General features: G+C 42.7%; 1 protein-coding gene across 8 annotated transcripts in view; it reads right to left on the bottom strand.

Moving 5' to 3' along the window:
- mef2aa (myocyte enhancer factor 2aa) overlaps positions 1-13,362 on the bottom strand; it is a 66,491-nt gene that overhangs the window by 5,515 nt on the left and 47,614 nt on the right. For all 8 annotated transcript variants that reach the window (XM_086109160.1, XM_086109159.1, XM_086109162.1 and 5 more), the window contains 3 exons: positions 12,484-12,700; positions 3,806-3,990; positions 50-179 (listed from right to left, as the gene is read on the bottom strand). In XM_086109160.1, the coding sequence (XP_085965286.1) occupies positions 50-179; positions 3,806-3,990; positions 12,484-12,700 (532 nt within the window). The remainder of the gene's footprint in view (positions 1-49; positions 180-3,805; positions 3,991-12,483; positions 12,701-13,362) is intronic.

The following is a 13,362-nucleotide window of genomic DNA, read 5'->3' as shown; positions in this document are numbered from 1 at the left end:
ATAGGCCGTCTAGCAAAGTCAGAGTGAGACTTTCGGGGGGGCAACTTACCAGCAGGGTTGTAGGAGGTGGGCATGCCTGAGTAAACCAGGCCTTGTGGAGGTAAGCTGGGTGTGGTAACAGATACCACTGGAGTGGCCAGTGGCTGGGTCGACTGGGAGCTGCTTATCCTTTGGGTGTTCTGCAAAGAGAAAAACAACAAAAATATTAGCACAGTAGCACCCCGCCTGCTGCCCGAAGATAGCTGGGATAGGGTCCCACGACCCTCGTGAGGACTATTAGCTCGGATCATGGAGGGCTCTCAATTGATGTAAGAACATCTACGACCACACGGGGGTGCTATCGATCTCTGGTTTGCTCTGTTTTGGCTCCTACTTGATCCAACGCAAATAGTCACTCCACTTTCTTTGTTTAAAATGTCAGGCGTTGAAGTACAATAGCCAAGGGACTCTTATGAATTTAATGGTAGAGAATAATATACAACCGTGGCTGTATTTTTATGCAGTGTTGCGTCATCCGCACCAAACACGGCATACTGCAGCCATACGGCAAGAATAAATAGCAGACATGATGGCACACGTAATGTAACAAACATGTGTGCAACTGCCATCGTGTTATCATCGTCATCATCATCATGCTGACAGCTTCCTCGCATTGTTCCAGCACTCTGAGGCCAGATGACTTCAACATGTATCTGACACAATGACCTCATTCGTGATGGTGTCACTTTATCTTCCTGATGAAAAAAATAAATAAATAATAGTGTTGTTCAGGAAATGCTACACAAAAGCGCACACAGAAACAAGCGCACAAAAGTCCAAGCGTGGAGTGGCCGACATGAATGCGGAGGAGCCAAGTGAACAGGCTGAGGTGATTTTCACCAGCCAAAAAGCCGAAACAGGCAAAGACAAAATGGCTTCTTTCCTCAATGGCACTAATGCAGAGTACACACGCTTTGATTTTGAGCATTTTCACCCGTTCCTAACAACGATAGAAAAGACAGATGTCCGATTCCGAAGTATTTACTATACCGCCATTTTAAAATAACTATTTTCAAGATTTATAACTAAACATGCAGTGGCAGAGCGACCCACATATATGTTTGGTGTACCAAAGAAACAAACATAACAGGAGGCTTAAAAGGCTGAAAAAACAGTGGCGCACCCATATTTTATTACCTCTACGCTTGTCTCGTTTGGTATTCTTGTTGATCGCATTTTGGGAGGAAAATATTCCTCAAAAGTCTCCTGTGAGTTAAATTCCTGGTACTACGACATACTTTCTGCTTGCGGGAGGACACCGGTGATTGTGTGTGGAAATATGGTCTGGTATGTGCAGTAATATGTCAGACTACTAAGCCAACACAGAGGCAGATTTAGTTTTTCCTGGTCATATGACTCTCACTTTAAAAAAAAAAAAAAGGTTTAGATTTTGAAAATGTGTGTACTCTGCTTCAACAAAAACATCTCCAACTAGCCACTTGACGCATCAATTGACAAAAGTGCGGCAGCGGTCGTTTTGTCTGTTACGACGCTAAGCGAAGCAAAAAGCGCCAGATGTGATGCGCCTTGACTTCACACGCGTGGCCACAACAACGGAGCGACGTGTGAATGGCTTGCGAGGGTGTAAAAGTTGCAAAGTTGTTTTCGAGGCCCGCAACAAAGAAGACAAGCGACAGCACAGATTGCAACAGGAGAGCACACCAAGTGTTCCGGCTAATATTCCTTCACGGCTATGCATTAGCTACCGTCTTGGAAATGCTCAAATAGGTGCTTCTACCTTCAGAGAGCAATTTATAGACTCGTTACCCGCACTTCTGAAATAACAAATTTTCTCTGATTTATGTTATTAGTAATCATAATGAGGTTCATTTGTGAAAACAATGATATTAATGATTTATCAAAAATGAAGGAACATACCTGTCATACGCAATGCTTTAATTCCACAAATCTGTTCGTGTTAGTTAGCAAGCAAATGTTGATATCTGCAACATTTCTAAAAAAAACAAGCAAATAAATAAATCGCAAGGTCCCATCAAAGATGAGTCGTCTTTAGAGTGGACCTGCGGGCTCCTGATTTGGTGCTTGGGGGCTACAGGTGCCACATTGGTGACCCTTCATTTCTAACAATATGGCGTCTTCATTATACCCCTTGCGGCGAAACTTTGAAAATGCTTCATTCAAATCACTTTAAAAATTGGCCCTTTACATTTCATGCGAACGTATAATCAAGTGTATATAAGCTGTCAAGTAATAAGAAGCAGATTTGAAAATGTGTTTCAGAACTGTTGATGTCAACTAAAATTATGTTATCCAATGCGCCAGCGATACTGGAATCCATTCCGTAAAGTGATGTGTGAAAACATAAGTAGGGAAGAGAAAGTTCCACCCACAACTGCGCTACACCCTTCTAGCATTTATGTAAATTAAAACCTCCTCTGAAATAAGACATCTTCAAATCAGTGCCAGGCACTTTCTGAAGATGACTAAATAGACACCTTTGAACTCTATTTGAGGAAATGCTACTTCTTCTTTTCACTGTACTGTGCCTACTTCCATTTCTCCTTTGACCGGGCCCAGTCTGCCTTAATGCAGGCACTCAATCAATAGCATGAATAAAACGCGACAAGGGGCGACAAGATATTATCTGGCTCACACCCTGGGCCCCTTGATTAAGTCTTCATCTACACTCTGTCATGCCAAGATGTGATTAATTTAATACCATTACGGTCTAATGACAGGCTGTCTGCAGACCCGCCACAGCCGCCAACCTCTGAAAGGCTTGTGAGCGGTCTGGAAGGCTCAGACACGACCGACTAAGCCTGCTTCTTAAAAAACACAACCTGACTCACCCGAGTACAGAACACAGAAGTGCAACGCTAATATGTGTATGACTAATAGGAAATTTAATGTCAGTTTAAACTCCAAACCTAATGCATAATTTTTTAAATGAATGCGTGTATTTGAGTATTAGGTGGGATTCACACGGCATGGTGAAAGTGACTATTCAGATTTTTTTTTCTTTTTGGTTTCTCGTTGAGTGAGCATTATATAGCGTGTTCACCCGAAGCATTTTATTCGTTCTGTGAATGTAAATACAGACAGATATTTGACTTATGCCATTTGAAACATATATGGCAAAAGATAAAATCAGATACAGACTTTCAATGGGGTATTGGGCACTTGGACCTGAAAGTTTAAATCCAAAATAAAACAGGTCAAGTGTCGCCCCGGGTGTTCAAGGTGCGCTTTATCTTCATTATCAGAATTATACAAAGCCTGGTGTTTCAATGTGAATAACTGATTAAGCGTTATAGCACTCAAGCAGCACGCTGTCTCAGGGTGGGGAGGGGATCTTTCTTTAAAAAAATTTAAAAATAGTTCAGTTATCATCTCATGAAGCTCTGAAAATTTCATACCACACACACGCGCACGCACACACACACACTCACACACACACAAAGAGCGTGACACACGACACCTGTTAATGAAATCACAGATCTCCAGATGCCACAGTGCAAAAATGGCGAAAACCATATCATACTGGAGACGCATCAAAACCACGTAAAAATGCAACAACGAAGGAGAATAAGGTCGTATGTGCGAACCACGACACTGTTGTTGAGTCTTAATTTTTGACTTCCAGCGTTATGGGAACCCATTGGTCTGTGGCAACAGACTGATAGTGCGAAAGAAGTTCATAAACTCACGATAAAAACTGATAGGAAGGTCTCAGGGATTTGTAAGAGCAGCGGTAATAGCTTAACACTTGAGTCCATGTGGTGCTATTAAGAGTCCATCTACTCACCAGCGGGGGCATCATCCCTTTGCTCGACGGAGGGATGACAACCCTCAGGTCTGGCTTGCGGGCTCCCATTCCCATGCTCCCTCCGGGGGGCGGCGGCGACTTGGTGGGCATGACTTTACCCAGGCCATTGCCGCTGGGCGCACAGAGGAGGCTCGGGGAGCCCCTGGGGTTGGCGAAGCCGTTCCCTGTAGAGCCCAACACAGCAACAGTGACACGTCGTCAAAAAGCACAAAGCGTAACCGGCAACCATTGTCGTCATCAAAGGGAGCAGGCGGCTCGCTTTTGTTTTTTTATCCACGCGGCGATGAGTGTTTTCAACCCTCTGGGAAGTTTTAATGGACGTGGATAATTATCCCGAACAGTTACAAAAATAAAATGTCCATTTCAAAATTGATGAGCCTTTTATTTTTTAGTGTGAATGATTACATTAAGTGGCTTCTTTTTGCATGTGGAGACAAGGGGCAGTTTCCGGGCAAATGTACCGTGACCGCTTAAAAGAAATAGCTGAAACCATTACGCCCGGATAAAAACAATTAAAAGAAAAATGCAATGAACACACACATGCTAGAGTCTCACTTTTAACGCTCACACATTCACTTTGAACACATTTACCAGTGTAATATACTGTCAAGTTAGCCTTGCCAAAACACAATCGTTCCATCTTAAATAGGAAAAACATTGACATCTATAACGTTCATGTTTTAGAGTCCAAAAATGAGGTTTTGGTTATTTTTGGCATGGTTTTTCAGGCGTGCGGCATCATCAAAAAGAAAAACAGGTTGCACTTGCATTTTTGGGGGGCACTTTATTTTCCAAAAACCCAGACTAAGAACATGAAGCTCGTACTCACACTCCAAGTCCCCGTTGCGTTGACGGCAACAAACAAATTCCATTTGGATTCAAAACGTCTTCCATTGGCCACAATGGGAAGTGGGATTCGAGTTCAGGTAAGCTATTTTATACCAAAAAGAAAAAAACTTTTCCATCGTTAGAAGCAGATGGTTTTTGCTGTCGTCAACACGATTTGGGAACATTCATTTTGGGTTGCAGTCCGAACTCTAATTTTAATATACCGTATTTTCCACACTAAAAGGCGCACTGGATTATGAGGTGCACCTTCAATAAATGGCCTATTTTGTAATTTTTTTCATACACTGGGCGCACCGCATTATAAGACGCAATCTATAATGCATGCACTAGATGGAGCTACGCTCAAGGAAACGGCAACAGAACGATCAGATGTCAGTGAAATCGATTTAATAAAGCAGCGACACAGTTCACTTAACCAACAGCAAGTTATAACATTAACTTGTGAACGTTGAACTCTCTTACCCCTGCTCTATTTCCGTGTTCAACTGCGTAACCGATCGCCTTAAGTTTGAACTCTACGTTGTCGGCACGTCTCGAGAAAGGAGCCATTTTGGGATTGAAATATTACCGCATCGCATCGGATTTTAAGGCGCGCTGTGAGCTTTTCAGAAAATGGAAGGCTTTTAGGTGTGCCTTTCAGTGCAGAAAATACCGTATGCAAGTCGCGCCTGAGTATAAGTTGCAGGAACAGTCAAAATGTGAAAAAAGTGTGATTTCTAGACCATAATTTCTGAAAAATAGGGACTCAAAAATCACTGAGCGAAGCTACACTATTACATAAACTAAGGGGGGGAGAAAGAATGAATGGTATCTGGCTCTGAATCAACAGATCAGTAACACTCCACCAAGTCGCTGACTTTTGACTTCTATTGTTTGTGCGGCAAGTCCAAGTGTGTGTGTGTGTGTGTGTGTCTATGTGACCGGGAGGCTCTTTTGCGTTAGGAACATAATGGAACAATAGCCATACGATAAAGACCTGGTGACAATTCCCGCTCAAATAAACAGTTATGAAGCCCACAATGGTATCTCACAGCTGAATCAACAGTATGTACACAAGCAGCTGTCAGCTGGGACTTTGATCACGTAAGAATTGACTGCAGTGTTTATCCGCCGTGTCGATGACGGCCCTTAGAAATGGCCACACTTTGACGAGAAAACAAGCATTTCAAGGCAAATCAATGAGCGGCGCAACTTGAGACGCTTGGCCATTCAACTACTGGACTGTCAACAATAAAATAATACGAGTGATGCAACATATGAATCGTATCTGGGGTGGGCTGTGGTAGGCCGTTGATGTTTTACAGTAAATAGCCCAACGTTTTAGGTGTACAGTATGTGGTACTTTGCTGGTGCTTTGTTTTGAGTTTGAACTATTGTAGTAGTCCAGGAAGTAATATCAATTAAGCTGCACAGCAAGGGAACAAGGACCCCAAAAAAATACTAAAACTAAAACAAACATTTTGAAGATGATGGTGTAGCAATTTAATTTTCAACGGAGGAGCTGTAGTCTTTCTCATTTTCCCCTCCTCAGTTAAAGTTAATGAGCAACAAATCATTATTTAGTTAATTGTAAGTGTTTAATGTATTTATAATAGTGTATTGTCACTTATTCTCTGGAGATTATATGTAATTTTAACCACGCACTGGCAAAAAAAAAAAAAAAAAAAATAGTTTTAGGGTTGGAACGGATTAATTGCATTTCCATTAATTTCATTGGGTCACATTTCCTCATTTTTGAACGTTCCAGGTTATGGGCTCACGGAAGCAATTAGGCTTTGAACTTGAGGTTTGTTGTTTGATTTCCTCAAACCGTTTCATTTTGGGTTAGGATAGAGGATCTTTTATACATGCATTGAAAAATGCCTGATCAAAAAATATATATATTAACAGCACATATTTTGCAAATGGCATTTTTGTCATACATCTGTGCTGGCCCCCATTAGCACAGATGAAAAATTGTGGCCCCCTCCGGCATTTGACTTGCCTATCCCTGCACTATAATCACAATAAATTGATTATTTTTGTCATAGTACAAAAACGTGTTTATATTGTTACAAATAGTGATGTCTGAATGAAAATGACTCCTAATTTGTTTAAAAACTATGACAGGTACAATATCCCGAGAATAAAGTTGTTGGACTACGATTGGGGGGGAAAAATAATTCATTCTATCTTGGGGCGTCTTGAGTAGGACAGGTTGGGTGTTACCTTTTCAACTTGAATAACCCGAAGCCACCATTTAACAGAAAATTGTTTCTCACGTTGCCACGGAAGGCCTGGCGTTGTACTTGAAAGCGGCAAAGACACACCTTTGTCATGCAGACAGATGGCCGTGATTTGCATTTGGCACGGTTGTGCTCCTCTCTTCTGGGCAATGCTCAACAAGCTCTTTATTTTCATTGAAAAGGGCCTAGATTGTTTTGCGTTAAATTGTGACCAACTTTTGTTAGCGTTGTAATATCCAAACATTTCTTTATTCTCGTTTCTATTTAGGGATTTAAACTCCTTATATGATATGCAAATAAATGCTATGCTGTGCAATCCATTTAAGTTATTATGTGCGCAGTGCGGTTGTTGTGGATGAAAAGTGAGAGATACTCACCGTCATGTTATTAGCAGCTCTTGAATTACTGGCATTTATTCCAATATGAGCGAGAAATAAGTAGCACGGCACCCTCAGCCTTTTTGTTGTTCAACCACACATATATTGACATATATTATGGTGGGATCTTTTCTGCGTCAGGTTCGGCTAAACAATCACGGCGGGTCCGTGGTTTATTAAGGTAACCGCATGTGAAGTTGTTTGCTGGGTGGCGTAAGAATATGTGGTTATGTGGCACAAGAAGGCACACGTAATTACAACTAAACTGTAAAGGAAAACATTTTGTTTCCTCGATTCAAAGTTGACAGTTAAATTTGTGTGTGGTTATTTTCCAAAATAAAGACAAATTAAGTCATTATACTCCTTTTTAAATTTACAAGGAGGAAAACCCCACAACATTCACGAGATTCAAGTTTGAATGTTACGAGCATAAACAGGCTGTGTTAACACATTACGGTTTCGAGTGACATCATTCTGATGATTTGCTCTCAAGTAGCACAGTTGGGATCGGGATTGGAAGTGTCATCGCTCCGTGAACGGGAATAAAAACTCACGGGATCGGGTATGTTCAGATGGGAACAAGGTCTCTTCCAAATTGTGACGAAATATGCGAATACGTGTCGGACATTTGACAATGCGGGTGCAAGGTAAACGCACAAATCGGATTTTACCTCGTGAATACCATTTTGACGTTATCCAAATACAAAGATTGGTGAGCAGCGGCAAAAAAGCGAAAGTACGGACAATGAAATATGATATAAATATGCTAAGTTTGAATTGTGGCCACTATTAAATCAGGAAAATAATTACTAGCTGTAAGCATTCCCCAGCATGCCTGCCCTGTTTTTTTTTTTTTTCAACTGGGGGTCAGCCAAGGCCAATTAAACATTTTGTAATCCTGGCATTATTTATCTCTTCTTATGTCTTCACTCTGGAAGCCGAGGACTGTTGCGTTTGTTTACCTCATTTCCCCTTCACCCAACTTCCCTTTTTCTTCCCTAAGACCAAGACAACAAAACAGGCTCTTCATCTGCTGATTCACCGCAACTTGCAATTGAAAACAAGGGTGCAATTTAGGGTGTAATTGTGTACATTGTTGAGCTCTCTTACTGAATGGCACACTGGGGTAGTGATATAAAATTAGACAGGAGCTGCGGCAGATGGCTATTTAGAGAACAAAAGAGAGGGAAATATATTTGTTCCCTGACATTACGCACGGCGGCTCGCAAGACGACACCGTATTAGAAGAAAAGCATGTCCCAGTAATTAAATGAGTCACCACTTCTCCAAACAGGGAAGCTGCTTGAATGCTGACACTAGTCCCAGTAAACACAAGAACTGATGGTGAGACGTAGAGACGACCATTTGGCACCGCAACAACTGCCATCTGGTCACAGCTTTTGCTGCGGTTATACGGTAAATCCCTGCCTAGTTGTGCTACGCTATGCACAAATTCACCTGTATCCTGTAAAATCGACACTCCGTCATTTGCTCACCTACATGCAGTTTGCTGCTCTTTCCGCAATGTCCCAAGATACAACAGAACGGTGGCAAAGCACAAGCTAATCGGAAATTACGTAGTGATTGGTGTAATATTAGAGAGTAATAATTTCGAACGGGACTCTGGTTTGAAGATTTTAAAAATCTGCGCCATTAAAACTACAGCCATGTTTGGAATAATTAATGTCGAGGAAGTTCTTTTGCCCCGTGAACAGAGCGGGTTTACTGTATTCCGAATTGTGAAACGGAACAGCTATGTCAGGAATGATCATCTGACAGCAAAGCCGGAGGGAGATGGCACTTGGTACAAACAACAGCTGCAAGTCGCTGAATCCAGCTATTGACCACCGCGCAAAACATGCGCAACCAGCCAAGGTGCCGTTTACCGACAGTGTTGACATTGTAATCCTACAGCAAGGCTTCATCGTTGCATCATAATTTCGAAAATAAACCGGTCTCTCATCGTCGCTCGTCTGCCTGGCACAAACCCTCTCGGAAAAGCTGCTCTGAATAAACCTTCAGATAGGCCTATTAGTGGCACCTTTAGAAAAAAAAACGGTCACTATGTTATAGAAGAAAACCATAAAAAAGCCATACAGGTAAAAAAAAAAACGTTGAACAGTCGAAGAGTTTGAACAGGCTAAAGATCAGGCTGCAGAATGAACACCCAAAGTCGTGCAATAGTTGCTGTCACATTACCCTCCCGGCTCATCTCATTATCTTGGTGGGGAGAGCTGCATCGGCTCTGTGCACATGCAGCGAACCACATGCACTATATTATTATTTTAAAAGTGACTAACGTGTCATTACGTTTGTCCCCTTATATAATCTTATTTCTACAAACAAGCCGATGGCCGCTTTTGGCGACAGGCGAGCTGAGTGGCACGGAAAGAGTTAAAAAGCCCACCTGCCACTGCCCCTCACGCAGCACATTGCAGCCATGACAAGCTGTCCGGTCATTGTGTACTGAGGACTTAAGAGGGATATCATGGCCTGAATACCTCCAGGGTTATGCTGGTCTGGGCATCTTATGGGCCTTGGCCAGCCTTATAAGGCCTGTGAGGGTACATGCACCTGTCAACACAGCGAAGGAAACACCATGGGGGGTGGGGGAGGATTCAGCCTGGAGGTGGGAGTGTTTTTAAAGGAAATACAAGGTTTATTAACCGTGTACAACAAGCACATCACGTAGGCCGTGATTATGCGGTGACTATATAGCCAAGCAAAAAGCCCCCCCGCCCCGAAATCAAGAGCTGAATTGTCTTGAACCAATCACAGATGGATAACGCAAGCATCCAGCTCAAGTGCTAAGCAGGAGGTCCAGTGGGCAGAGCTACAGAGAGCGCATAAATCTCTTCGGGAAGGACTTACCCGCTGGGCTAGAGCCCATGCCGCTTGGCACTGAGAGCTCTGCGCTATCAAGCAGGCCACCTAATGAGATGTGCAGAGTGATATGATGAACCATCTGCACGGCTTGTGCGCACACACACATACACAAAAAAAAAACACATTCGAACAGTGCATGTGTCAAGGGTTCTCGACGAGACAGGAACATCATGTCATGTAGATTTATCTTTACAGTCTGTAAAAGGCAAGGACTCTCATATTCGTGTCTGACGCGGAAGGGACAGTTTTGGAAAACATCAAGCGGTGTCGAGAAAGGTTTGAAGGGAGACATATTAGGACTTAGAATAGTTCCCAGGCGTCTAACAAATCAAAACACCCCCAGCATATAGAAGCATTTATATTATCAATACCATCCTGTAATATTTGCTGTGTTCATTTGCCATATTTTTCAGATTACACGAAGCAGTTCTTCTCAGTCTTCATTACATTCAGCTGTGACTTGTATGCGTTAGAATTCAAACTCAGCCTAGCACCCAAAACCCCCGTTCCCTCATCGTTTGGACTTCCTCTGTATTACCGCCAGCTTCTTTCCACCGGCGACTACCAAAAGACATTAGAAAAAGAAATGGAAGAGGAACGAGATGAAGTAGAACAGCGGTGCAAAACTCATTTTTGTCGCAGGCCACATTGGAGTTAGTTTCCCTCGGGGGGGGGGGGGGGGGGGGCGATAGGACTTAACGATACACGATATGAACATTTTAGACTGATAACCAATAATTAGTTTCCTGCTTTGCTCAACGATATAAACACACACACACGCATGCACACGCACACGCCTTGTTTTCGGAATGTTTCCACACAGGAGGGCCGAGAGCTTGAGTTGAACCACGGACTTTTGGACTGTGAGGTAGACGTGCTACCAACCGCCACTCTCGGTTTTCCAGCAAAAAGGTAATTTCTTATCATGACCAAAAAGCACATGCTGAGAAGTAAATACAGGAACCTTTTGTCGCCTTTGTGCGTTGTGTTGTTTCGCGTGCCTTCGATTTGAATCCGAGAGGCTAACCGCTAGGTTCAGCATGTGACATCACAACGAGGATGAATTTAGGATCTCCCACAGGCACATTTTCAAAAAACGGGCAGAGATTCATTTGACTGTTTCATTTCACACTTGATAGGTGGGCAGGCACTCTATCACTAATTAAGAAGTACAGTACATTGAAGTTTACAGATAGCTAGCATCCTGACAGAAGGTTGCATTTGCAGCGAGCCATCAATTAGCCACTTGAAAATAAAACATTTATCGGGCCGCTCTTTAAAGTTTTATGAATGTGCGAGAGTATTTTTTTCCAAGAGTTAAACTGAAATCAAAGCACGGCACGTTGAATCCCGCGAGAGGCTTTTACCGACTACAGCATTAAAACGACAAAGACTTGAGAGTCACCACGGTAGAAAAACAAGCGTTATGTGAACTGGAATGACAAGGCGTCAGACATTTGTGTTATGAAGTGGCATCGGAACGAGGCATTTCACACCTTGCTGCATGTACTCGTATCATATGCAGTGTAGCCAAAGCCATCTGTACCCACAAAATCACAGCAGTCATCCCAGTACCAGAAGACACCTCATTTTTACACAACGCTCTAACAGTAAAGGTTGCAAAGATGGCAGGTTTGCTTACAAATCTGATTTGTGTCCCCCCCCACTTTTCCCCTTATAATCGACCAAATTAATTTTAGGTTGAAATTGGCACTTTCTTTAGACTAGGCTTTAAGTTTTAGCTTTTGCCACATAAGCTCACTTTCTTTGGGAGAAGAAATTCAGGTTTTAATTCAACCCGGCCTCAACTTTCCCAATTATCCCTGCGCCAAGGCCGAAATCAGCACTTTCTTGAACTCTCCGCCAAAAATTCCAGCGTTACATACTTTGGGCCTAGAAAACCAGGTTTTATTTTTTTCTGCCCATTCGTCGCAATTATATCTGAGTCAATGTTGAAATCAGCACAAAGCCAAATTCCACATCTGCTCGCAGTAGTTGGGTCTCGAAAAACGGATCATTCTTCCGTTTTTTGTATTTTTCTCTAATCTTGAGAATTATTTCCAGGTCAATACTGAAATCAGCACGTTCTCTTTAAACGACACGCCATGTATTTCTAAATTACTAGGAGTACACATGGTCGCTATGGAGACCTTCTGATTGTGATGGGTTGAAGAATTCTCTCCTCTAAGTCATCCCTGGACGCAAATCGTCTGAGAATCCATTTGAGATACATACAAGTCATTCAACAAAAGTGTCAGCATCGAACGAGACACTTTGATCATCCGCGTGTTTGACGACGGGCCGGCGCCCACCAACTCACCTGCGCTGGTGGGCCTCTGGGGGCCTCCGCTGGAGCCCACATTCCTATGCAAGGAGGCCTGCGGAGGGGACAGCATCCCGTTGTCGCCGAGGGAGGCCGCGGCCGCCGCTAAGCTCTGGCTGCCCAGAGTCACGCCTCCCGGCTGGTACATGGCGTTAGGGTTGGACACGGGCACGGCCACATGCATGGAGAAGTTCTGCTGAGGCAACGCTGTGGGCTGCGAGAGGGACAACAACACACGCAACCAGATAATTACACACTAACACAATCCAAAGGCTGATGATTATGACCAGTGGCCGTCGTGGTATTGGCAAATGGGAGCTACCCCTTGAGGGTTTGTTTTAATAAAAGGACACTGATTCATCAAACAGCCTGCAGTACATGTTGACAGGAACAACAGAAGCAATCATTTGCAATTCATGTATAGTCAAGGTATATTCAAAAATGTATTTGGCAGTGATTGGATGCTAGGATATATCAAAACATTTTGTCAGACATTCACTTAAGCCCTGAATGATTCATCCGCTGACCACTGAGTAGTGAATTTGTGTCTCATAAATGTTTCCTTCTCCCCTGCCCATTTTTTTTTTTTTTAACGCTTGTACCAGTGATCTTTTTAAACAATTTTAAGGATTGTTTTTTTTTTCACGATTAGAGATCCTGTTAGCTTGGAGCACAACATACCAAAGACTAACCATAAAAATCCTAAGAAAAAATTGTGCTGGTTAAAATAAGACCAGAAACACGACTGTAAAAAAAGGTGACATCTGTTATTTAAAAAACAAAAAAAGTTGTACAGGGAAAAACCAGACTGCTGTAAAAGTCCAAAGTTGCACATGTCAAAATTAAACTTCTACAAAAATATTTGCATTGGTGAAA

This window comes from Hippocampus guttulatus, chromosome 4 (genome assembly GCF_054856545.1).
Source record: "Hippocampus guttulatus isolate MCC_2025c chromosome 4, RoL_Hgut_1.0, whole genome shotgun sequence".
Taxonomy (NCBI): domain Eukaryota; kingdom Metazoa; phylum Chordata; class Actinopteri; order Syngnathiformes; family Syngnathidae; genus Hippocampus; species Hippocampus guttulatus.
The sequence above is the reverse complement of the archived record's forward strand: the minus strand, read 5'-3'. Positions and strand labels throughout refer to the sequence as shown.